General features: G+C 37.0%; 1 protein-coding gene across 3 annotated transcripts; it reads right to left on the minus strand.

Moving 5' to 3' along the window:
• Positions 1–748: 748 nt before the first annotated feature.
• LOC129001569 (zinc finger CCCH domain-containing protein 13-like) lies at positions 749–24,834 on the minus strand. Of its 3 annotated transcripts, none has more exons than XM_054428906.1 (20): positions 24,728–24,834; positions 16,757–17,018; positions 16,357–16,426; positions 15,733–15,837; positions 14,998–15,108; positions 13,951–14,141; positions 13,559–13,761; positions 12,756–12,960; positions 11,021–11,109; positions 9,804–10,688; positions 9,071–9,206; positions 8,640–8,756; positions 8,001–8,183; positions 7,124–7,203; positions 6,839–7,005; positions 5,583–5,668; positions 5,317–5,423; positions 3,217–3,414; positions 1,820–1,970; positions 749–1,070 (listed from the first exon to the last, which is right to left on the minus strand). In XM_054428906.1, the coding sequence occupies exons 2-20, from the start codon at positions 16,996–16,998 to the stop codon at positions 995–997; spliced, it is 3,402 nt and encodes a 1,133-aa protein (XP_054284881.1). In that variant the 5' UTR covers positions 16,999–17,018; positions 24,728–24,834; the 3' UTR covers positions 749–994. The 3 variants fall into 3 exon arrangements, with proteins under 3 accessions (XP_054284881.1, XP_054284880.1, XP_054284884.1); XM_054428905.1 differs by having other exon boundaries at positions 751–1,070; positions 7,124–7,206; XM_054428909.1 differs by having other exon boundaries at positions 757–1,070; positions 7,124–7,206; positions 9,071–9,194.
• Between the last annotated feature and the right edge of the window lie 774 nt (positions 24,835–25,608).

Here is a 25,608-nt window from a genome sequence, read left to right on the forward strand (position 1 = left end):
AAGGTTTAAATAGAACCAAGGGTATTTGTTGCTGTATGACATACAATATGGCCTATTAATAGTTAAGAATACTATTAAAAAATAAATGAAAAACCACAAAGGCCCAATGTTATAAGTTGAAAAGTAGAACATCGCAAATAGCTTCATAATTTTTTTATCGGCAAAATGCTGAGTGAGTTAATGATTTTATTTAATCCTTTCACATTATTAGTTATTTAGCGTAAACATACTTAAAGAATACTAGATAAGAAACTCACACCTGTGTTTCTTTTCTGATTCAACTAAAGGGTGAAAAGAATGAGAAGTCTACTTACTTTATCTTAAGTCTATGTATTAGCGACACTAGGATAAATAATAACTGTGCAAGAAAAGGATAAGTGATTTAATTTACTTTTTTGATTTTACAAACACTTTCCAATCATAATGTTACGTAATATGATACTTATAATTTATCTTATTTTGATAAATGACAAATCGTGTTGTTTTAAAATATTAAAAAAACATTATTATTACTAAATATATATGATCATACCGTCATCCAAATATTCAGTTTAAAATGATACATTTTTCAGTAATACACCGAGAAAAAAGATAAAAAATATCCTGATTCATACAATTTAATGATTAATTACATACTAAATATATATGTATTTACAAGTCATTTAAATAAAAAAATCTATTTCAGAACACAAAGAGTAACAACCATCAACAATCTATATACAATCACTACCAAACATTGATTAAAGTTATAGTTATTTTAGTAAAAGAATAAAGTTCAGCTAATTTACCTGATATAACCTTTGTCCAGGTCCAAAGCATAAAGGATACTATATTAAGGGAATAATATTTTTGTTACTGTGCACTTGTTTTATTTGCCTCTTTGTTTTTCTGGAACTTTATCTCTTTTCTAAAAGTCCTTCAATCAGCCTTATGATCCTTGAAATCTGATATTGAAATCTAATTGTTGGGTGATTTGTTAGTCTCAAAGTAAAACTTAGACGACCCATTGACAAAAGCCAGTAGACTGTTGCATTTCCAAGCTGGCGACTGGGAGATTACAAAGCTGTCGTCTGCAATATAAAAATTACAGCCAATAAGTATGATAAGTATAAAATAGACGAGTAAAAAATCAAAGTATTATTTGTATTTGTTATTGTATGTGGTAGTGTGTACAAGCATGGCCTACTCTAACACAAGGCCGAGCAGTTGGTGTGTGGCAGCATCACACTGGCATGCCTATTGTCATAGTAATAACAGGAATAAAAAACTTGTTAACATAAGATATTGCGCATACTCCATTATAAATGAGTCTAACAGCTGTTGCATGCTGGGTCTGCGGCTTCGCCACTTTTGTCACGTCCTGCCTTGTATTAGAGGCTACTGCTGATGTGGTCCGATTTTGATTAACATTTAGCATTTCATGTTATGGTTCTTTAACTATAACCAAAACCGCTTACCCTTGATGATTGCTGTTGAAAAGCTAATGGGAGAAGGTGTGTCAATTTTCCAATACCGTTTATTTTCCTTAAAAATTCTAAATGTGTTTCTTCAGGGGCCTTCATTCAATCATAATTTAATTCAAGTTAAATAGTTACACAATAAAACTAACTACTTATTGAGTACTGTAGCTTTAAAATATAACATTTGATTAAAATATTAATCAGACAAAAATATTGGTTCAATCCTAAATAAAGCTTAATGATTCAAAACAAGACCCTTGTGATAGCCTAGCTGTGGAAGTTTGATCGAGTCACCCTTGATTGCCAAAACATTTGCCTTGGTGACTCAGATAGAGGTATTTAAATGTGTCTTTGCTCACCTAATGGCGATATCAGTGCGAGCGGAGAGTGCTCGCTTGAAGGTGTCAGTGCCGGTGAACAAACACTTGCGCCTCGCCTGTCTCTCCCTCAGTGCGACATGTAGGGAGGCTACAGGGTGAAGCAGTCCTGGGCCTTCTGTGTCCTTGCCTTCTGTAATACACATTTTATCATTGCTTATAACTAAGCCATTGAAATTTGTTATTTGTAAGGAAACCGGCCAAAAACTCTGGTACAGTAGACTCCCTCTTATCCGGACACCTGTTAACCGGACATCGGTTTAACCGGTCTTCACTCGGCGTAAATGACATCTCTTTAACCGGACAATTTTTATCAGCACATCGGAATAACCGGACTAGATCGGCAGGAAGTGGGTGGTACTGAAACGACTGTTCTCGTGGGAAAGATTTGAAACCAGTGATCACGTGTGTAAATACAATGCTCTACTAAATTTAAGCCAAATACTGTATACAGTATGAATCTAAATGGTCCGTTTTAACGAGTTTTTGGGGACGTTGGTTTTACCGGACAAACCGTTATCCGGACTGGCCTCGGTCCCGAGGAGTCCGGATAGGAGGGAGTCTACTGTATTGTTTGATACTACCTATGACAACTTTTTGTTGGATAGCACCATTAATTGACGGGTGACCTTTAGATTAATATTTCTTGAATGATCATTTTATATGAGATAGTTGAGTGATAACTAAGTCAGTTCTTTGCCCTCTGTAAGTGATTTTGATACTTTTCAAAATTCTTACTTCTATGACATTGATAACCTATAAATTTATCATTCTAAAGACATTGACGACCATCCCTGCTTTGAAAAATTATTAATGAACAAGTATTGAAATCAACTTTTTACAGATGGTAAAAATGTAATGAACCCTGAACTCGACCATGAAGGACACCATAATCAGCTTTGGCTGCACTTCTAATTGATCCAAGGACAATAAATGATTAACAACTCTAAACATCTTTACTGTGTATGGAAACCAATTATTCCAAACTTGAGCGTTTTCAGTGTACACAAAACTATAGACAGATTCAAAGATTTACGGAGAAGTCCCAATGTGTTTATTACTTTATTGATATTATTTAACAAAATTTTATCAAAATTTTCCTGCTAAAAATGTATTAAAAAAAAGTAAGGTACAGAGGAAGCACACTTGTGGAACAACTGTACGCTTTAGCTCTAGTGTGTTGTGCCACAAATAGCTTGTGATGAACAAGGAAGAACTTGATCGGCAAACACTGGGGAAATTCCTATTGCACATGGTCTTCCTCCACCGTGAGCACTGTAGTACATGAGGACGAGGGGCTGGTGTTGGACTTTGCACTAGACACCACTTAAATTTCCTCTGTTACCTTACTTCTCTGGGCTGCTAGCAACCACACTGACCTTCTGGCTTGAGTGACTTTTGTATCTCGTCAAACACCTCCTGGCCGGCGTACTGCAGACTGACACCTATACGCGCCAGTACAGCTGTAGGCTGCCATCTGCGTCTAGCTGCGCCGGGCTCAGTGTCGGTGGCAGGGCGAGGCGGACGACTCTCACACACTAGACTGGCCCAGTCTACACCCAGGGCATCTCCTAGACCTGACACACCACATCGGTACTCAGCAAAAGTAAATAAAACAAGCAAGTTTATAATAATTTATCATTCGAGCCAGCAGTTTTAGCGAATTTCCCATATAGGGAATAAGCTATTACCGTAGTACTCATGGTAAGACCTGGACTCGGGACCGATTTTTTTTTTCGTTTTGAGGTCCCTAGAGGCCAAAAACACCATCCGTTAAAATTCATATATATATATATATTTATATATTTATATGTTTATATATTTATATATTTATATATATATATATATATATGTCCGTTAGCACGATAACTCGAGCAAAAATGATCCGATTTTGATGAAATTTGGTACAAACGTGTAAACCTACGTTTATTCGAACGAGTTCGCGATCCAGCTTGATCGGACCAGGGGAACGGGGGTTTACGGGGCGTTTTATGGGGTAAAAATAGGTTTTTCCCATTTTTGACCCAAAAAACATAAAATTTAGCAATTTCTTTCCAAACCATTTTGTAGAGCTTAAAAAAACAAATAATTTAGTATATTGAAGCGTTATTATGCGCCTAATGGTTACGGAGAAAATTCCAAAAAATTGTAAATTTAAAATTCCTATGTTATTCTTATGGAGGATAAGTAAACTGTTGTAGTTTGCTTTTGTTTATGAACCTATTTTTATCAAATTTGGAAAATGTTTTTATTTCTTACTAACTATTAACATTTTACAAAAAAAAAAAAAAAAACAGTTTTACCCTCCCTGATGCAGCAAACCTAAGTGCTTGTTAAACTAATTCTATTTAAATAGGTAATTAATGTTATATTTTTTAGTAGACATTTCAGTGTAAATCCAATCAGTCAAATGGAAATTCGCTTAGTCTGCAGGTTTGCTGCGGCGGGGGTATTTAGCTTTTTACCTGCAATTTGCAAACTAATTTTTAAGTTTCAAAAATAATTATCAGAAGTAGATAGAATGCAAAATCATATGCAAATGTAGCATGTCAAATCCCTCTTTCCGACAAAATAAAAATAAATAAATATATGTAAAATATTTATGATGCTGGGCTCTCTCTGCAAAACCTTACACATTTACTGTGTTTACAGTTTGCACGATTATATATAAACTTAAAGGAAGTGAAGACTACAATACAAAAATAAGAAAAAACGCCGTTAAGGCAGTGAAACATAATTTTAAACAAAAAAAATTACAAACTATTTCCCTTGTAAAATAGCTACAGATATTTACCATTTCACCTCAAATGTGGCAAATATTGTACACTTTATAAACTAATTTTAGTTTGACAATTAACATTTTCATAATTATTATGTTACCAGGGGCCCATTTCATAATAAGCTACAAGTTACAAGTTACAACTTGTAACTTGTAATTTCCATTAGATTTGCATTGGGCGATCAGCTGATTTACTAATAATATTTGTTTGTACTTTATTATGAAATGGGCCCCAGGTAGCCCAATTTTGGCCTGAGGCCTGTAGGTTAATAGTTTGGACCAAAAACAAAGAACAAATTCTGGACCGCAGATACCTAGTATTAAAATTGCTCTGATCTGGCTTGGATAAATTAAGTGCTACCTGTATTTTATGTTTGACAAAACAACTCGAGGTGTACAGACTAATAATTAAAAAACATATTTAATTTAAGGTTTCCATCCTACATTTTCAAAAATTTTAGGCCGTTTTAGGGGAAGAAATATATTCCCTCCACTTGATCCTACCTTCAAAACAATAACTTTACAGCTGAGGTTTGTCAAAATGTCAACCAATCAGTTGCAACATAAAGCATAAAAAGTGACGGGGGAACTTCCCCACAAACCACCTAAATTTTGAGAACAGACAAAAGTAAATCTTTTCAAAACTACCTCTGAAAAAAAAAAAAAAAAAAAAAAAACTAACTAAAGGCAAAACCCTTACCTCTATTCTTATTAGCTCTAGCTTCTTCCTCTAACTCTTCATCTGAGATCTCTTCAAAGCCTAAATTGTCAATATTTTCTTCTTCACTAGGGCGATCTTCTAATAACCTAGAAAACGAAATACATTGTGATGCAATGCGTGTGACAATAATTAGTATACAATAATTTTTTTCCAAACATGTATTCCTAGAACTTTTGTTTTATAGAAAGAAACAGATAGACTTATCAAGTAAACCTTTTTTAGTTAAGGAAACAAAAAACGCTTACCTTTGATCTAATTCATGAGCAGCTGCTACAGAAGTTGCAGAGCGAACATCTTCCTCCAAAAGTCCTTCTTCAGGTGCTGGAACATCCTGAAAACATAGTTACATTTTTTAATCCATTGCTAATCTTGCACAAATTAATTTACTGCATCCATTCCTTTCCCAGTCACTACTTTTTCCAAATTATGTTAAAAAAGACTATATTGTAACTTTATCTAATTTAGCATTGGACTTTTAAAAGTCGAGAGCCAGTGAGTATTGGATTTTGAAAGATAAATTACCATTGTGACTACTAATCTGCAAAGAATAGCCTGGATAATTTTTATGATTATAATTATAATATCCTTCTTTTCAAAGCTTATCCAATGTCTGAAAGTATTTTTTTCTTCTAGTAGACTCTTTTGGGTCTTTTCTTATCCCCAAAACCTTAAATGTCTGCCACTAAGACTTTCTCTCCCTATGCTTATGCCTTTATAGAGAAAGTAGTATAACTGAACCGGCACCACTGAGCTAACGTCTTCGGTAAAGTGTGTTGAAATCTGGAAATCTGCTATGATAGTTGATGGGACATAACAAAATCTAGTCTACAGTTTAGGCCCGGTTCACACAAACGACAAACCTAGCAGACCAGGCTTGGACTAGGTAAGCAATAAGTAAGCACGACTGGGTAGCGGACCAAAGGATCAAATGGAGCCGTTCACACGAGCCTAGGACGCCGACTAGTCGTGTTCGAGCTTGATGTCCCAAAACCTAGTCGGGCCCCGCTTCCCTGTCCGTCAAGCCAACTACCCAGTCTCCCAGTCGAACTGCGTAGCAGTACATGTAGCCTTATGGGAGCGTTCACACGAGCGATCGAGTAGTCGAGCTGCAGCTCGCATTCTAACCTTTGTTCTCATTGTGCATCAGTGATGGAACCGAGTGGTTTTGATATCGATATTTTCACCTAGTCCATGGACATGTCGCTCGTGTGAACCGGTATGATCCTGTGGTCCGCTACCCAGTTGTGCTTACCTAGTCCAAGCCTAGTCTGCTAGGTATGTCGTTCGTGTGAACCGGGCCTTACAAGTTGATCTTTTAGTATGGCTTGGTTAAAAAGTTGATGTACATCAAAAGTCACTGATCGACATCAGCACTCTGTTGGATGAATTAAACTACCTTTCATTCTAAAAGCTAAAAATTTTAACAAGCAAATGGTAGTAAAAGCAGGTGGTATGTATAGTTCTACTAATGAGGTAATACTATCAAGGTCAGCTGACTCACCAAGTCTTCGCGGTTGAGTATCTCGTCAGGATCATCACTGATGTCACTGAGAGCTTCCTCCAATGGGGCGGAGATCAGTGGTTCCTCTAGACGGGGCTTCTTGGCATCAGGCGGGGCTTCTCCCTCTTCACGCTCTCTGCCCCGCTTGACCCCCACCCCTTCTCCACCTGCACCCGACATTAACCAATCAGTATTAGGGCCTACAGATGGCTCTAATCAAACACTGTTTTTATTAAGTGTTCCTTTACAACCAAAAAGTAGCGTAAATATTGGGTGAAAACCAACCTGTGTCTATAATTTCCTTCTTGAAATCCCCACCAGCAAGAGGATCTTTCTCGGAGGGATTCTGCGCTTGAGGACGGCGGCTACTGTTAAACAAAAACAAGATCAAAACATAACCAATTCATATTACTTAATCTTAAGAAAATAAGGACGTAATAAAAAAAATAAATATATACTGGAACCTTTTAGCTGTTCATTTTGTTGAAATACTATTTGACTAAAGAAAATAAAAAAGCAGTAGACATTTTCTTTAAACTTACAAATTAGCGAACTTGACCAGTCTGTAAATAAACCAAGAACAAGAAATTAATAAATAGAGCTTTTAACAATTTACCAAAAACATTAGTTTTATAAAAAAAAACACAAAAAAACACTTGATCTAATTTGGCTGTAACGTAACACAGTCAGAAGACCCATTGCCAGCTTAACAACTTAACAACTACAAGACTAGTCCTTAATCACTAGTAAATACAGCTGAGCTAAATACAAGCTTAAAACGTTGTTGTTGTTTATAAGACTGATAATAGGTACCTTTGTCCGTCTTTAGTCATAAACAGTAGTCTGGGTAACCTCCAGACAACTGTTTATAAGACTGAGGACAATCAAAGATATGTAGCCTATTATTATATATTCATCACCTGATGTTTGATGTTTCAAGGTAAATCACTCCAGCTATTAAAGCTCTCCTTAAAACACTTTTACCAAAACCCCGGTCTGACAGGCCCACGGGAATTTTCACAAACGCATGTTGGCAACACTGTTTACTTGGGGGATTACATTCCCCCAATACCTTCCCCTATTTTAAAGCGGGGTCTCACAAGCCCAGGGTTTCGGTATTAGTGTTAACATGATACTGAGTCCAGCATATTCTGTCACTCACCCGGGCTCCTCTACATTGGCGTCTCTCACTACGATGTGATTGCTGGACACCACAGTCTGGTCCTCCCGTTGGTTGTGTCGTGGCCGGGCAGGCCACTCCTCCCTCCACTCTCCCCCGGCCCACTCACCTCCGCCGTAGCGACCCCAGTCTTCACCCTCAACTCCAGTCTCCCATTCTCCGTGTCTGTAAAAATTCCAGGTATCTACACTCTACAGGTATAATACATTAAAACCATTTTGGAATTTAATGTACAACTCAGGTGTTCTGACTATACCTTTTTTGAAAGAATTTGCAGCTTTTCAAATTGTGGATCACTCTGTAATATTTCAGTTTTAGGTCTATTTACTTAAAATGTAATTTTGTTTTAGATTTCAATGTACACGCTGAAACATACTTTTAAATTTGACATTTGATCTGCAAGATAAATGTTTGCTTTTCCAATACACTGTATGTCTTTGGAAACTGAGTGACGTGAATGATCGGCTGCGATGACTTTCATCAGTAGGGTATAATGCATCATAATTTTTCACATGGTAAATTTAGACATGCCATAAAAGGAAATATACATAAACTATATTTATAAATAATCTTAGTGCGGTTAGAATAAAAACGTTCAACATATGACATTACAACTCTTACCTGTTTCTGGTGTCCCAGTCCCGTCGGGATTCTGGATAATCCCAGTCCCGGGACTTGCCAGGTCCCGGATCCTCATAGCCTCCTCGGGATTCCCATCCTCCTCCTCTCTGTCCTCCCCTGAGATACAGGAACATATTATGTTTAAATAATAATAATATTATTATTACTGTGATTTATTTCATTCTTATTTTTCTCCATATTACCAAACCCTTTAAATGCTAATGGCACTATGTGCTAAATTACTGAAACAATTACTACCGGTACCAGGGAACTAATCATACAGAAGGTTTAAAATTAATTGAAAAAAATCAAAACATGTTGACAAGTTTTCAATGGCGGTTAGTTTCTACTATTTACTTACATCACACTTTTAAAAGTAGGACTGTATTCATTATGTAATAATCTTGTTTACATAGTCAAGTCTTACAAACCTTCTCCTCTCTTCACCAAATCCTTGGTTATGCCTCAATCCACGCGTATCTTCTCGTGTTGATGGACTTAAATCCTTGAACATTCCTGCTCTCTCGGAACCATCTTGGGCATACCTCTGACGATCTGAAGACAAAACTTTTAATTGTATTTACTTACATACAGTATAAGAAATTTCCATTAGCATAATGAGATTATGACTAAAATATTTCCTTTAAAATGTAAGATTTGTTCCCTAGGCCTATTCAAATAGTCTAAGGTTTAACGAGTACCTAGGTTTTCTGCTATAGGGAAGGTGGAAAAATTTATTTATAGTTAAATAAATTAGCCCTACTGGGTTAATAAGAAAAAAAAATTGCCAAATTTAATCCAATTTTTTTTAACAAGCAAACTACAACAGTTTACGAACAAAATGGGAAATTAAAATATACTTTCAAATCAGTTTAAAATAAAATTGTGAAACTTCATTCAAGTTATATTTATGAGTAAAAAAGAGAGAACCCAATTTCCACCTCATAATCCTCCTTCCTCTAAAACCCTGTTACTATAATTCAAAAATTCTACTTCTCAAACTCGTTGAAATAAACCCAGGTTTACATGTATTAACCAAATTTCATCGAGATCAGATCATGTTTACATGGGTTATCAAGCTTAGGTACACACGCAGACATCCTACCCTGTATCAAATTTTACAAATTACTACAAATTACACATCTATAGGTGGTTTTTACTAACCTCTGCGAGTGTCGTAAGGACTCTCATATCCCTTATCCTCGGCTGCCAGGCCTCGTCTGTCAAATCGCCCCTCTCTCTCAAACCGTTCTCTACCTCTCTCCACATTTCGTTCTCCGTCACCTGGCCTTCCTCGTTCCAGGCTGTTCCTCTCCCTTATATCCATGACTCTGTCCAGAGCCCTATCTCTAGGCATTCCTCGATCTTTCTCCAAAGACGTTCTATCAGCTTTCTCAAAGCTTCGTCTATTATCTCCACCAGCTCTTTCGTAGTTTCTTTCTTTGTCTCTTTCAAAATCCCTGTCTCTATTTCTATCAAGGTTTTTGGTGGGTCTATCCTTTTCTCTGTCAAAACCTCTTTCACTTGGTTCATTGGCACCTCTGTCAAAATTTCTGTCTCTCTCAAAACTTCTGTCCCGATCAGCTTTATCTCTTACTCTTTCATTTATAATTTCTCTTTCTCGAGGCCTATCTTTATCTCTTTCACGGTCGGATAGTTTATCCACCAACCTTTCTTTTTCTAACGGTCTGCCTCTTTCGGGTTTTTCAAGTCCCCTATCGTAGATTCTATCTCGTTCCCTATCTCTTTCTTTCTCTTTATCTTTATCTCTATCTTTCCTATCTTTATTCCCTCTTTCTCGATCTCTGTCCGTCAATTTGCGTTCAGGTTGGTGGGTTGAGAGGGACATCAATGGAGGAACTGGCCTGTCGTAATCTCGTTTCTTGGGATCTCTTTCCTTTTCATCCTTTGTCTTTGTTCGTTCTTTTTCTTTTGCAAGCAGTTCTCTTTCTCTCTGCCTCTCTCTACATCTCTCTAGAGCTTCTTCCCTTTCCTTTTCTCGAGCTGCTTCTCTGGCTTTCTCCCTTGCGCGAATATCATCATGGTCTCCTGAAAAAAGGTTCACAAGATTAAGATTTGAAGCTGCTACATAATCACAGTTGATCCCTGTACAGCATTGCATGTTAAAAATAAAACAGGCAAGAAGTAAATTGTCAATGCTGTTGGATACAACTTGATGTTAGCAAATATTTTAAATCTTCAACGGAAGCCAAGAATCACGTTCACGCACATTTTCCTCATGAAAAAAATAATGCATCTAGTCATGTTCTTGCATTTAAAAATAATGAAGTGCAGGTTGTTGTTCAATAAAACATTAGCTCCATCTTAAATACTAATAATTGTACTAAATTAGTCAAGTTACAAATATGATCTTGGCTTACTCTTATCTCGATCAGGAATTGCCTTCCGATCTTGACGACGATCATCCTTATTTCTGGACCGATCATCATCTTTTTTTCTATCATCCAGCCTGAAATAAAAATAATAATTTAACTGATTATTTAGCAATTCTGTTAAAATACATGTCTTATCAGATGAATTTCAAACTCTGCCAAATATATATTACAAAGTGTACGTTATGTTTTTAGATCACATAATGCAGCAGTTTTGTTTAAGAACATGGGAAAATACATCACTATCCTCCTTGAAACAAGAAAATAGGTTTTAAAGTTGCTTTCAACAACTTTTCAATTCTAAAAAAATGACTCTAAAGGGATTCTTTCTGTCTGACCAAAAAACACAAAAGTTAAGTTATATATCTATTTGAATTAGTTTTAAACCACTCTTTTGTGCAAATCAACACTAGAGACACCATATTGCAATTTAAATATTATTATTATTACAATTTTTTTTACTATTAATTTTAATGGTAGGTAACCAAAGACCTATAAGAATGTACTGTTTCTCCACTAAGCTGATTTTAATGCTGATAAACTATTTTAAACTTAGGCTAGGATTATACTAGGACGCTGGCGTCCGAGAGGCCAGCGTCCGGGACGCTAGCGAGGCATTAAATCAAATGGGGGCGATTATACTATGGATGCTAGCGTCGGATGCTAAAAAAGCCACCGAAAGCTCAAAATTATTACCGTAGGTGGCATGGTAAAACCTAGGCCCGGGACCGATTTACTTTTTCATTTTGATGTCCCCAGAGGCCAAAAACACCATCCGTTCGTATAGATTTAAATATTATATATATATATCTCTCTGTAAACGCGATAACTGGAGTAACTTTTGTTCTATTTTGATGAAATTTGGTTGTAAGGTGAAGGGTGGGATAAATTTGAATGAGTTCGCAAACCAGCATGAACATACCTTGTGAACGGGGTTTATGTGCTAAAAAAGGGGGTTTGTCATTTTTGACCCATAAAACTAAAAAATTCACAATTTCTCTCTAGATAATTTTAACGAGCTTAAAAACAAATAATTTAGTACATATATTTAAGTGTTTTTGTGTACTGTTATTAGTTATGGAGAAAATTAAAAAAAGAGTATATTAAAAATTGCCATGTTATTCTTATAGAAAATGTTGATTTGTTAATTATTATGTCTTTTATTGCTGACAATATTCCCGTGGCGGAGCACGGGCGGTTAACTAGTATTTCGATTAAACTTGACCAATTTGTTTTATACTAAGCTAATAATATAGTATTTTACTAAATACACACTTTATTAGCCCCCTTAAAGCATAAAACCTTTGTACTCGTTAAACCTAATGTTATTTAATGTTACAAAAAGTGACTAAATATTGAAATAAAATGGCAGTCCGAGAGGCTAGCATCCCAACACAAATCACGTCATTTTTCGGCTCGAGGTGGGACGCTAGCCTCTCGGATGCCAGCATCCCAGACGCCAGCGTCCTAGTATAATCCTAGCCTTAGTGCAAATATTTCCTTTTTAGGTATTAAGCTGACAGGCTGGTATGGTGTGACCCAATAGATAGCAACAATTCCTCTTTAGTAACCAGTCTGGAAAAAAATATGACTGAATGCAAATTTTTGAATACTTAAAGAATTTTGAGATTCTTACATTAACGGACAAAATTGAAAGAACCTTGTTTTTGGATGTGAGGGACCTCAAAACAAAATAATGGTCCTGCACCTCGGTCTAACTGACCTGGAGTGGCTGGCATTGCGGACTCTGTCTGCTGGAGAGTCTTTACGTCTCCTGGCAGGGTCCTGGCGTGGGGGTCGAGGTGAACGCTCCTTAGCGCCAGGTTTGGCTCTACGAGGTGACTGACTGCGCCGGTGTTTGTCCTTGCGCTCAACTGAGGTGCTGCGTTTGCTGGGTGGCCGAGGCGACTGGTTATGTCTTGATGCTCCTGATAAAAGCGGAGGGTGGATTGGTGTAGAATTAGAAGTTTAAAAGGGGGGTTTGTAATCTTATGAGTGCCACCGATTGGTTTTCCTTGGAGGATTAGCTGACACTAGTTTGGCAGTTCTTTAAATATCTAAACCAATTTGGATTTAGCTACGCACTCCCTGTACCCCAATCACAGCTAACCTGCACACCTTTATAGTCAAAATGGGTAGTTAAGTTTTTAAGATAGCAAAATACTGAATTTGAAATTTTTATGTTGGGTAGGTGTATCTGATTTAAGTTTGGTATGTTGATAAATTTTTCTGGTTAACATTTTTCACTAGGTAAAGGGTTATTTTACGTTGTCATCATCATAACTCCAGAGACCAATAACATTCTGTAAACCAGCATATCGTAAGCATCCTATTTTTATGAATGTAAAAATAGTGAGAAAGCTACCTTAAGTAGATTTTCTGTGAGCAAAAAACTGGAATTTTCATCTCTGTGGTGATCAAGAGCTAGGTGTAGAAGTTTAAGTTTTCATGCTATAGGCATTTAATCCACAGATGTAGCATTATTGTGAGTAACATGACTTTAACATGTGTAGAAAATCAACTCACCAGAAGTTTTGGAGGTGGATGGTTTGTTTTTCCCCGGAGGTGGAGAGTTATGTCTCCGATGTGAGGGAGAGAGGGATTTCTTGCGAGCCATTTTTGAACTGGGAGCTGACTTTCTTGGTGGAGTGAAAGCCCTTTTGTCCCTACTACTGTTGGACTTCTTGCTTATGTTTGAGGGGCTCCTGTCTTTATGCATTGATTTGTCTCTGTGGAAAAGACAAAGAAAATTGAAAAACAAGACAATTAAAACTAACTTAAAGTTGATTTAAATGAATACTTCACACTGTTCAGATGTCTTAAACATATTAAAAACTATTTTTTGCTGATCAATTTGTGTAGTAGCTAACATAACTTAAGACAGGGGTAAAATTGATATGTTAACTTTTACCACATACCTAATTTTCTTCCGTTCGCTATCAGACAACGAGGATGTAGAAGCTCGCTTTGTCTTCTTGGCTTTGCCACGTCTCCGCTTGGCGTCCGCTACACCACTGGTCGAGCTAGAGTCTGAAGAGCTATCGTCACTACTAGAGCTAGAATCTGACGTGGTCGAGCTCACTGAGGTTGACGAGGAACTGCTTAGTGTCTGCAAGGGAAATCAACACTTTACTTTAATAAACTTTCAGTTTATTTTCCATGAATAAAAACATAAAATATGTAAAAAAGTATGTAAACATTTGCAAAGTTTTACTTAAATTAGAGTGTAGATGTTCTTAATCCTGCGGTTTTCATGCAAATCGCTATGGACCCGAGAGATAATTGCACACCCCCTCCATTCTTCACTGCTGGGGAATTTAGAATAGTTCATAGGCTATATTACTACCAACAAAATAAACTTACAGAAGGCCTTCTCTCAACCGGCCTAATCAATCCTCGCTCCGATTAACTGCCATACTCAGGCATAAATAGAGGTTTGTTTATAATCCTAAATTTATGACTTTTATGTTCAACACTGGAGGAAGAATAGAGAATTGAGAGATGTGTATCACCATCCAGATGTAGTAGCAAGGATAAAAAGCAGGGGATTGAGATGGGCTGGACATGTGTGGAGGAGAGAGAACTCATCATTAATTAAAGCTGTGGACCAGAACAAACCAGAAGGCAGAAGACCACTCAGCAGACCGAGACTGCGATGGAGGTGCTGAAGGATGTGGCTGTATTAGGCACTACTCCTGAGGCAGCGGAGGATAGAGAAGAGTGGCGAGGCCAAAAACCTTCTGAGGTTTCAATGGCCAAGGAGGTAAGGTAAGGTATGTTCAACCCTTAGAGGCAAAATTAAGGTAGAAAATGAATCTTAGATTGTAACACCTCCCCTGCAAGTAGATCATTCAACTATTATCTTTGTAAATAATAAACCGGCTTTAGCCGGTCCATGTAGGAGAGTCTAGCCTACTCTAGTACCGTATCTATAAAAAGTCAATGTTACTAAAGTGGTGTCGTACCTTTTTCTGAGAGCTAGTGTTTGATCTGTGTCTGTGATGCTCGTCCGTCTCCTCCCGCCTCATCTGAAGTTCCAATTCCCGCTGCAGAAGTTGTCTGCGTTTCTCCAGGACCTGACAAACAACACATGTTAGAAAACAAATGGGGTTCATGCCGTCTCGAGGTAGATACACAGATTGTAGCATTGTAGGGATAAATAAGCATGCCTTTAACATTTATTTTTTAATTTGGTTTTAAGTGCTTCACATGAACTTTTGATGAGAGCATTTTTCAACCCTTGGAAAAAGATACTGGTTGGCCACTCCAGGAGAAAATTCCAATTTAACTTACTTTAGGACTACTACAATTTCACAGCAGAATTATATCAAGTGATCTACAAATAAAAATTTATCACAAGTGGAACAGTTCTAACATTACTTTTGGCCAAATAGTGTTGAATTGTCATTTGTGAACAAGCAAAAAAAACAGAAAAAATCACATTTGAGAAAAACACATTTCTTCCAATGGTCAGATCATGCTTATTCCAAATTTCTAAGAAACTGTGGGATTCTTGCTCAAGTATTGTGCTTATGTTGACACTTAACAAATGCATGTACGGTAGGGCTCTAGCTAAGTTATTGTGTTTACACGTTCACATACAGTTGAATGCATGTTATTAAACAATGCCTCAACAAAAAGAAGCAAGTTAAAATAAACATATTTATGTTTTGTCCAAGACTTGTATTTGTTAAGATTACCTTTTCGTCTTCGTATTCCAAAGAATTTTGGTCCCAAGAATCCCAGTTGACTTCAGGGCTCCCGCGCTTCACTACGGTAGAGTGAAGACGCTTCAACCCTTCTAACTGCAAATCATCAAAATGATAAGCACCAGTTCAATGTTGTCAACACAATGGATTGATATTAATAAGTCTACACTATAAACATTATATTTACAGTCATGAAAGGTAACATGTTTTGAACTGCACTCATTGGCGGGTGCTGGCAAGCCATTTCATTTAGTTGCAGTATGGTTAGGTTTGATAAAGACAATAACACTCTGACCTCGATATCTACTTGAATTTTGCATTAACTAGAAACAATCCTAGAAAGATGACTCATGACCTTTAAATAAGTACAAAAGTAAAGTACTTTTGCTAGCTACAGAGTGGCCTATTATGTACCAAAAGTAAATACCATTAAGTTAACCATGTGTTTACATCTTTAAATCACAATGTAAACAGAAAGCTTAGGGTCTCACTACTCAACATAATGATTAAGACCCGTGGTTCTGGATGACATAGGCCAGTTGGCTTACAACAAAACAATTAAGAATAGTAGGCTGTATATTCTGATTAGCCTATTAATGATAATTCAGTTCTCACCTGTTTTGGGTCTAAGTCTTTCTTCTGGGCTCGCTTTGAGGGACTGATTAGTGTATGAGTATTGGCAAAACTGAAAAATAACATTAATACATAATACACAATTATTACAGTACTAAAATAACACTGTTTAAAACTAGAATAGCTTAGGAATTTGACTAAATTTCTTAAATTTTGTTGAAAGCTTTTTCATCAAATATTGTTATAATATTTAGGACTATTAATTTAAAAACTATTTTGTTTAATTTTAAGGTATCATTTTGCTGAAATTGTAGAATATTTTGTACCCACAAAAAATTATGGTTAAAATTAAGGAGGCCACTTTAGAATATAAAGAAATAAAGACATAAATTGAAATGAAATCTTGAAGTGCTTAAGTAAAATATGTCCTAGGCCAACTTACAGACAAGTTTTCCCATAGGGACAAGTGCCATTTTGGTTCCAATGCCTACAAAAGTTTTCAATTGTAGCTTGGTTCTGCCCCAACGGAGCTGTATTCACAGATATGGGTGTGCTGGTTTTGGTGCCAAGGCGCTCAAAAACACTTTGCCGTCGCTGCGACTCTTTATTTGCTGATATGTTGCTATTGTTGAGTTTGCTTCCTGGACTTTCAACTGTGATCTTGCGTTTAGTCAATTTTGACATCTTGTGATTCCGCCAGCCCACTGAAAAATAATCAACTTATATTCAGTAATAGGCCTATCTGATATAGTAGGCTTGAATAAAATATGAAGCGATACATTTGGTTACACATCTAGTAGCAAAAGATGCTGTAAGTATCTAAACGACGGCTATCTTGAAGGTTGTATAATCCTATATGGTTTCCTTTTTTAGCAAAGTAAGCTAACTTGTAACCACTCTATTCTACCTTTATTGTTCACAGTACATAACCCATGTAGCTTTATTAGAAATCACAGCCTCAGCAAAGATTAATAGCCTAAGTGAAATTTACTTTAGACTAGTAATACCTTCATTGGTGGTTATCATTGTAGATTAGGCTATAGTAGACTATTTCTTATCCAGACACCTTTTAACCGGACTATACTCAGCAGAAGTGGCATCTCTTTAACCGGAGAGTTTTTATCAACACATTGTTTTAACCTGGGATTAGATCGGCAGGAAGAGGGCAATACTGAAACAGCTTGTGGGGAAGATTTGAGACCATTGATATTGTGTCAAAATACAATGCCATCCCAAATTTAAGTAAAATATTTGGGTTACCGGTACCCTGTAATCTTTGAATGATTGTGCGGATATCGGTTTTACCGGAAAAAACCGTTATCCAGACTGGCCTCAGTCCCATGAGTCCCGTAAGATGGAGTCTACTGTAAGTTATTTGAAAATACATTTTCAGTGAAGTTGTTTTTATCGATAAAAAAGTACAGTTATAAAAGTACACTGACATATTTTATCCATCAATGTTTAAAGTTTTCAAGCAATAGGGGTACGGACTAGTTTATCTATAAGTATAAAAGAGGATGTTTGTATATATGTACTAGCAGAGTACCCGTCCTTCGTACGGGGTTGGAATATAAGTATAAAATGCTTATTGCAGTTATACTCAAGCTTTGTGTTTGCAATAAGGGAGGACACAGTTTGATAAAATTTGCTTTTTTAAATTTACAGTATTCTATAGTATTACACATCTACCATAGCCATAATGTTCTACCACTTCACCTAAACAATAGAGAAAAATAAATTATCAACAATTCGCAAAATATCACAAATTATTCATGAAATGAAAAACATAAACATAACTGTAAGCAATCCTACTTTGACAGTTCTCATTGCGAATCACAGTTTTTTGTTGCTGCTTTGTTCAAATTAGCTGTTTTCATAAATGCAAAATAATATATAGTGCTGCACCCTGTTGGTAAATCTTATTGAGCGGAGCGAGCGAAGCGAGCGAAGCTCTTATACGTCGACTCTTATGCATTTCGTAATACGCAAACTCCTCCTACACGGCTGAATCAATCGTTTTCAAATTTTGCATGGTGATAAAGACCGGAAGATCGGTGAGTGCCAACATCTATATGGCGTTAAAAAAGTCTCTCAGGAATCCGCCCCACTGGGTCTCAAAGTTTCAATGTAATCCTTATGGAAGCAGTATTTGACACATAAACAAAGACATATGATCAGCTGTTGACTTTTGAATGCAGTAGATAAACAAATAGCTGATAGTATTATTCCACAGATATTAGAAAAAAAACGGTAGGATCATAAATATAATCAAATGACGACAATAGCTTGAGGTCCGTGACGTAGGAAGTGGTGAAGGAAGTAGTAAAGATGAGCAGTCTGGAGTGTGGAAACTGTTTGTGACGATTAGATTTAGGCATCTGAATTCCTAAAATTCTATGGGAAGGTAGGGAAACGGGTCCGCAATGTAGGAAGTGGTGAAGGAAGTAGTCAAGGCGAGCTATACGGAGTGCGGGAACTGTTTTTGACGATTAGATTAAGGTATCTGCAATCCTAAAATGCAATTGGAATGGAAGGAAACAAGTCTGCGACATAGGAAGTGGTGAAGGAAGTAGTCAAGGCAAGCTATACGGAGTGCGGGAACTGTTTTTGACGATTAGATTAAGGTATCTGCAATCCTAAAATGCTATTGGAATGGAAGGAAACAAGTCTGCGACATAGGAAGTGGTGAAGGAAGTAGTAAAGGCAAGCAGTCCGGACTGTGGGAACTGTTTGTGACGATTAGATTAAGGTAGGTTATCTGCAATCCTAAAATGCTATGGGAAGGAAGGAAAGCAGGCCCGCGACGTAGGAAGTGGTGAAGGAAGTTGACAAGGCGAGCTGTCCGGAGTGTGGAAACTGTTTATGACAATGAGATTAAGGCATCTGAAATCCTAAAATTCTACGGGAAGGGAGGAAAACAGGTCCCTTGACGTAGGAAGTGGTGAAGGAAGCAGTCAGGACTGTGTTCGTGACGATTAGATTAAGGTATTTGCAATCCTTAAATGCTATGGGAAGGGAGGAAAACAGGGCCGTGACGTAGGAAGTGGTGAAGGAAATTGTCAAGGCGAGCTGTCAGAGTGTGGAAACTGTTTATGACGATTAGATTGAGGTATCTACAATCCTAAAATTCTACAGGAAGGGAGGAAAGCAGGTCTGCGATGTAGGAAGTGGCGAAGGAAGTAGTCAAGGCGAGCTGTCCGGAGTGTATAAACTGTTTATGATGATTAGATTTAGGTATTTGCAATCCTATGATGCTATGGGAAGGGAGGTAAACAGGCCCGTTACGTAGGAACTGGTGAAGGAAGTAGTAAAGGTGAGTTGTCCGCAGTGTGGGATCTGTTTATGACCATTAGATTAAGGTATTTGCAATCCTATGATGCTATAGGAAGGGAGGGAAACAGGTCCGTGACGTAGGAAGTGGTGAAGGAAGTAGTAAAGGCAAGCAGTCCGGACTGTGGGAACTGTTTTTGACGATTAGATTAAAGTATCTGCAATCCTAAAACGATGTGGAAAGGGAGGGAACAGGTCCGTGACGTAGGAAGTGGTAAAGGGATTGGTAAAGGCGAGCAGTCCGGAGTGTGGGAACTATTCATGACGATTAGATTAAGGTATCTGCAACCCTAAAATGCAATGGGAAGGGAGGGAAACAGGTCCGAGACGTAGGAAATGGTGAAGGAAGTAGTCAAGGCGAGCTGTCCAGAGTTTGGGAACTGTTTATGATGATTAGATTAAGGTATCTACAATCTTAAAATTCTACGGGAAGAGAGGGAAACAGGTTCGTGACGTAAGAAGAGGTGAAGGAAGTAGTAAAGGCTAGCAGTGCAGAGTGTGGGGAATGTTTGTGGCAATTAGATTAACGTATCTAAAATACTAAAATGCTATGGAAAGTGGTGAAAACAGGTCCACGATGTAGGAAGTGGCTTAGGAAGCAGTAAAGTATGAGCATACTGAGTGTGAGAACCGTCTGTGGAAGTTAAATTAATGTATCTTCAATCCTAAAATGCTATGAGAAGGGAAGGAAACAGGCCCCACGACGTATGAAGTGGTAAAGGAAGTAGTAAGCCTGGCAGTGCAGAAGTGTGGGGAACTGTATTTGGCAATTACATTAATGTATTTGCAATCCTAAAATGCTATGGGAAGAGAGGGAAACAGGTCCACGACGTAGGGGGTGGTAAAGGAAGTAGTAAAGGTGAACAGTGTTGAGTGTGGGAATGGATTAATGTATCTGCAATGCCAAAATGCTATGGGAAGAGACTGTAGACTGTAGGTTAAAATGATTACGAAGTACGAATTGATAGGTACATATTTTGATACATGCAATCGTTTACAATTGAAATTTACAACTGAGTTGACAACGGCTGATTTTTACTCCATAGAGGCTAAAAACGATTTTTACTCCCTAAAGAGTAAAAATGTTACTTTAGACCCGCAACGCATGCATTAAAAACTATTGTTTTTACTGCTGTATGACAAAAACAATATAATATGAACCTTGATGACTCCGCTCAATTTTGTGGATGCCTCTGCAAACGCCACCTAGTAGCTTTTTAATGCTTTTCCATATCATAGAACCAACTTTTTTAGTTGAAACAGCTGACTAAATTCTTTAATACCCTTTAACTATGAATACTCATAAGGTTAACATGGGGAATTACAGAGCCACTGGGGCGGAGCCCGAAAGGATTTTTGAGATAAGAATATGCCTATATGTTAATCGGGAATGTAAGCTATATCATCATGCCAAATTTCAGCCCAATCCGTCCAGTGGTTTATGCGTGATTGAACTTCAAACAAACAAACAAACAAACAAACACACAAACTTTCACATTTATAATATTAGTAAGATATATATATATATATATTTGTTTGGCAGTGATAAACTCAGACACAGCTGAACCGATTGCCACGAAACTTGGTACATACGTGTAGAATTTCATGGAATAGGTTTATACACCATCAATTTCGTGATCCGTCCAATCGGCTCCGCCCCAGTGGCTCTGGAGTTTCCCATGTTAACCTTATGAGAAATGGAATTAATGAATCTTAACAGCTGTTTAAATTAAACAAGTTGGTTCTGTTCTATGATGTTCAATAGCATTAAAGTTACAAGGATTACCAACAGGGTGCAGCACTATTATTTCTTTTACATTTATGACAACAGCTAATTTGCAACCAAAAGGTGAGTGAGCATAGCGAACGAACTTCAATTTGGAGGCGAGTTAGCGTAGTGAACGAGCTAACCTGAAGGTTAGTGAGCATAGCGAACGAGCTAACCTGAAGGCAAGTGAGCGCAGCGAACGAGCTCCAACCTAAAGGTGAGTGAGCGTAGCGAACGAGCTCTAACCTAAAGGTGAGTGAGCGTAGCGAACAAACTTCAACCAGGACGTGATTGAGCCATACGAACGAGATCATCTTGAAAATTAAGAAGTTAAACAGGGCAAAGCCCGCGGGTTACAGCTAGTCCTATATAAAAACAGTTTACAAAATCTAAGGTGAACCGTAACCAAAAGTATCCTATGCTACCTTTGTATTTTCCAATGTTTCTATACATCCTGACTCCAAATTAAAATTTATACTGACAATTTTCTCAACATAGCCAACAAGTAACAGAGGACTATTCCACTAACACACTCCACAGTGGATCAATGGATTACTCTCTCAGCCATAACTAAGTAATGCAATCATGTTAAGTAACTAGAACCATAGTAATATTTTATGAGGCCCAGGATAATTTTCAAATGGTATGGTGAAGGCATAATTCAGTGAAGAGTGGAGACTAACGAGTGTTTATTTGCGTTTAGCAAGCAGGTGAAGTAGAGTTTTGTTAGCTGCCCTCCAATCACTAACTCTTTTCTATAAGTTTAGACTAGTTTAACTACAATTTTTATGCCAACTGTTGGAAGTATTTGAAAGATGTTTTGTTGAAAATATAATCCATGTTATACTGTCTTTTTGATCTGTTACAGAATTGTTCTTTGCAGAGGGCCTTAGTGAATTGGTATTCCAAACAAAATATTAGTTTTTGGAATAGCTTGCTTTAAGTCTATTGTGAGTAAACAAATTCATATTCCTATCTAAGTATTTTAGATAGGAAATATAGTGTATTTCTACTCTATCGTCAAATGATCTTTAAATTAATTGCTAACTAACCAAACGATATATCGATCAATATTTTCATTTGAATGAGTGTAGGACCTAAAGTGTAGCCTCAATGGCATTAAACGATATATCGAATGAAACAATCGAATAACCCTCCGAGTGTCCATAGTTAAGGCCTTAATGTCCGCCTATTTTTGGCGCATTTGCAAGGTTTTATTAAAACGGATCTGAGAAGCTTAAAACAATGTTAATTCTACTGTTCTATATACCATTTTGTTTGGAAAATCATGGGCTTCAATATTATACATAAAACATAAGGAACATTTGTTTCAACAAAATTTTTTAGGTAAAAAAAAATATTTTGGAAAATAATAAAAAAAAAAATAAGTTCGCGCTCAATGAAATTGTATAAATTATAGGCCTATAAATATTTGAAAATAGCCACTTTGTTCTAAATTTTATGAGGATTACAAATATATAATAATATAAGGAAGTAGATTTGCAAATAAATAAGTTATGGGCAAAAAAACAGATTTCAGTACATAGCGTTTAGCTAAGAATGCATAGCCTCTTCACTACTTTTGATTTTTAACACTAAAACAATGATAAACGTAATAAAACACATCAGTCATCGGTCCGAGGGTAACCTAGCTGCTTACAAATACGCACGTCAGCTGTCTGCTACAATTATGATCGGCTCGGAGAACATAAAGCGCTTAGAGACAGACCTCTGGACGAACGCCTCTGGAGAAAGCGTAGAATATAACGAAAAGAACGATACCTATCTCGATCCAGTTCAATACGATTCAGTCAGTCATAGAGCCTTCGCCGTAAACGATGTTCGTGCGTCGAAAAATCGACGCGTGACACTACACAAAGTGTGTTGCGCGTCGATTTTTTGACGAGTGACGCTCGGAGGGATAGGGGAGAGTGGGGTACATTTGAACACTTTTTAAACTTTAATTTTTTAATAGATGAATTTATGTGTTTTTAATCAAAACATTTTTACATTTAGTTGTATCATAATGTTAGCTTTAATTTAGTTATTTTTTAAACCCTCCAAGTTAACATTTTAGTGTGCAATATCTGTTTTTACAAAGGTATGCAAATCGTTCAAAAGTACCCCACTGGTGGGGTACTTTTGAACCAGAAGTGGGGTACAATTGAACACATTAATTAAATAAAATGAAAACTTTTATTTTACAGAAATTGTTATGCATGTGAGTTGATAAAAGCAGTTCTTATTTCTATTGGAACTAATTCTTCATTTAATGTTTTAGATTCACATTATTTGTAGCCAAATGTTGCAAAGTTAATAGCAAAATAATATTCGTTCGCTGCAAGTGCAGTTCTCACACTCATTGTTGGTTGAGGAAGCTTATAGTCTTAAATTATTATTATTCATTACTGTCTTGTATAGGAAATAAATATAATCAGTTGGGGTACATTTGAACAACATGCTTACCAGAGGAAAACATGGTGTTCAAATGTACCCCTCAGACTCCTGTTCAAATCTACCCCACTAGGCACCATCTTACAAAAAGTTAAATTATGTTTTCTTGAATTGTAATTTATCAATGTAAAATGCATAATTGTATCTAAATATGTATAAGCCATAAGGTAAATGGATCAAATTTATCTGTGATTTAGTTTTTCTGTGGAAAATTTACAAATCCCTACTGCTAAAAAAGTTTTCTTGTGGCGCTCTAAAACTTCTTTTCCCAACAACAAACTAAGAACTGATCAGAAATGGAGGGAGATGAATGCAACCTGTTGTCCTACTTTAGGGCTACATTTTACAGCTCGTCTAATGGTCTGCAAGTATAAAAATGACGGCAAATTTAAACCGTTCAAATGTGCCCCATGTTCAAATGTGCCCCACTCTCCCCTAATCGATATTTTCATTCGGTTGTTTGTGTAGGACCTGAAGTAAAGTGCAGCCTTGATTGAAACTATCAAATTGAAAATATTGATTAAAAATCGATATTTTTAAATAGGCCTATATCTATTATAAAATAAAACTATCATAACCTAACCTAACCAACCAAACTTGCTGATGGTTAAAAAATCGCATGAAGGTTTACTAATGGAATCGATATTAGCAGCATAGCCCAGTTAAGAAACTGTACCCACTTATTGGACGAACTGTAGCCTGTAGTTTAGGTTTGTTTGACAGAAGAATCCGGTAGGCTAAGATAAATCAGTAGAGTGAGTAGACCTACTAGGCCTACCTCTAAGCTACCTCACAAATAGAAAATGAGTTTTAACAACTTAATTATTTTTAAACATATTTTAATGGATAATATTAACTTACCATGTTAAAAAGTAACCAATTGCTTCCACTTCCAACAAACAAAATAGTTTGTTCAGGGTTAACTATCATACACAAATGAAAACGAAAACATAAGAAAACAAACTAGTAGGCCTAGTTTAATAGTTTTAGGTTACTGACTGACTGAGGAGACTGAACTGAATGAAGAGAAGAAGAAGACCGAAGAGTGAATTGAAGAAAAAGAAGAACATAATAACACAGTAGTTTTAAAAAATGCTCCCGTGACGTCAGCAAATGACAGGAATAGCACACCTATGTATTTTGCTTCCACCATGGCTGCCATACATGGCTGCCAACGGCAGCATGCTGTAACACCTCACAAATCGTGACATAACAGAGTGTGCTACCCATTGAGATAAATAATAGATAGATTATAACTGGAGTCACTACTCTCTGGTTGAACATTAGAGAAAACGTGCCACTGTTTTTGCTGGTTTGTTTTCAGTGTTTCGTGTTGTTAGGTTGGCCTTACAACATGGGTCACAGCCTGGGTCACTTCCTGGTCACAGTGACCTAGTGTGAAGGTGGCCTAAGGAAGCAACGCACTGGGCGGCGTCATTACTTTTCCAGTACCCAGTGCGTTGCTCATTATGAACGTTACGTTGGTGGGGCCGTCTTTGCCCTTACCCACTTGCGTACCGTTCCGTACTCATAATGTTATCGCCATACACTTCACTAATCTGTCAATGAATTTCAATGGCTCTCACACCTTTAGCACTTAAAAATCTAATTACATCACGCACTTCACAGTCTGAATTGGTGGCACCATTTTGAATGCTTGAATCCGGATGTAAACAGGGCCGATTGTTGCCAAATTTCCGGCACAGGCTTGCCAATAGATGCATGTACACAGCGCAAATGTC

The sequence above is a fragment of the Macrosteles quadrilineatus genome, unplaced genomic scaffold (assembly GCF_028750875.1).
Source record: "Macrosteles quadrilineatus isolate MER2022 unplaced genomic scaffold, UCM_ALF_1.0 Scaffold_8__2_contigs__length_117827958, whole genome shotgun sequence".
In the NCBI taxonomy this organism is placed as follows: Eukaryota; Metazoa; Arthropoda; class Insecta; order Hemiptera; family Cicadellidae; genus Macrosteles; species Macrosteles quadrilineatus.

Bases quoted from the DNA above. Each gene is read 5' to 3' on its own strand.
- LOC129001569 (XM_054428905.1), bottom strand. From the start codon at position 16,998: ATGTCAAAATTGACTAAACGCAAGATCACAGTTGAAAGTCCAGGAAGC. The intron at 7,207-8,000 runs GTGAGTGACAGA...TTTGTTTAACAG, and splicing joins GCCAATGTAGAGGAGCCCGG to TAGCCGCCGTCCTCAAGCGC. The intron at 1,071-1,819 runs GTGAGCAAAGAC...TTTATATTGCAG, and splicing joins CGCACTGATATCGCCATTAG to ACGACAGCTTTGTAATCTCC.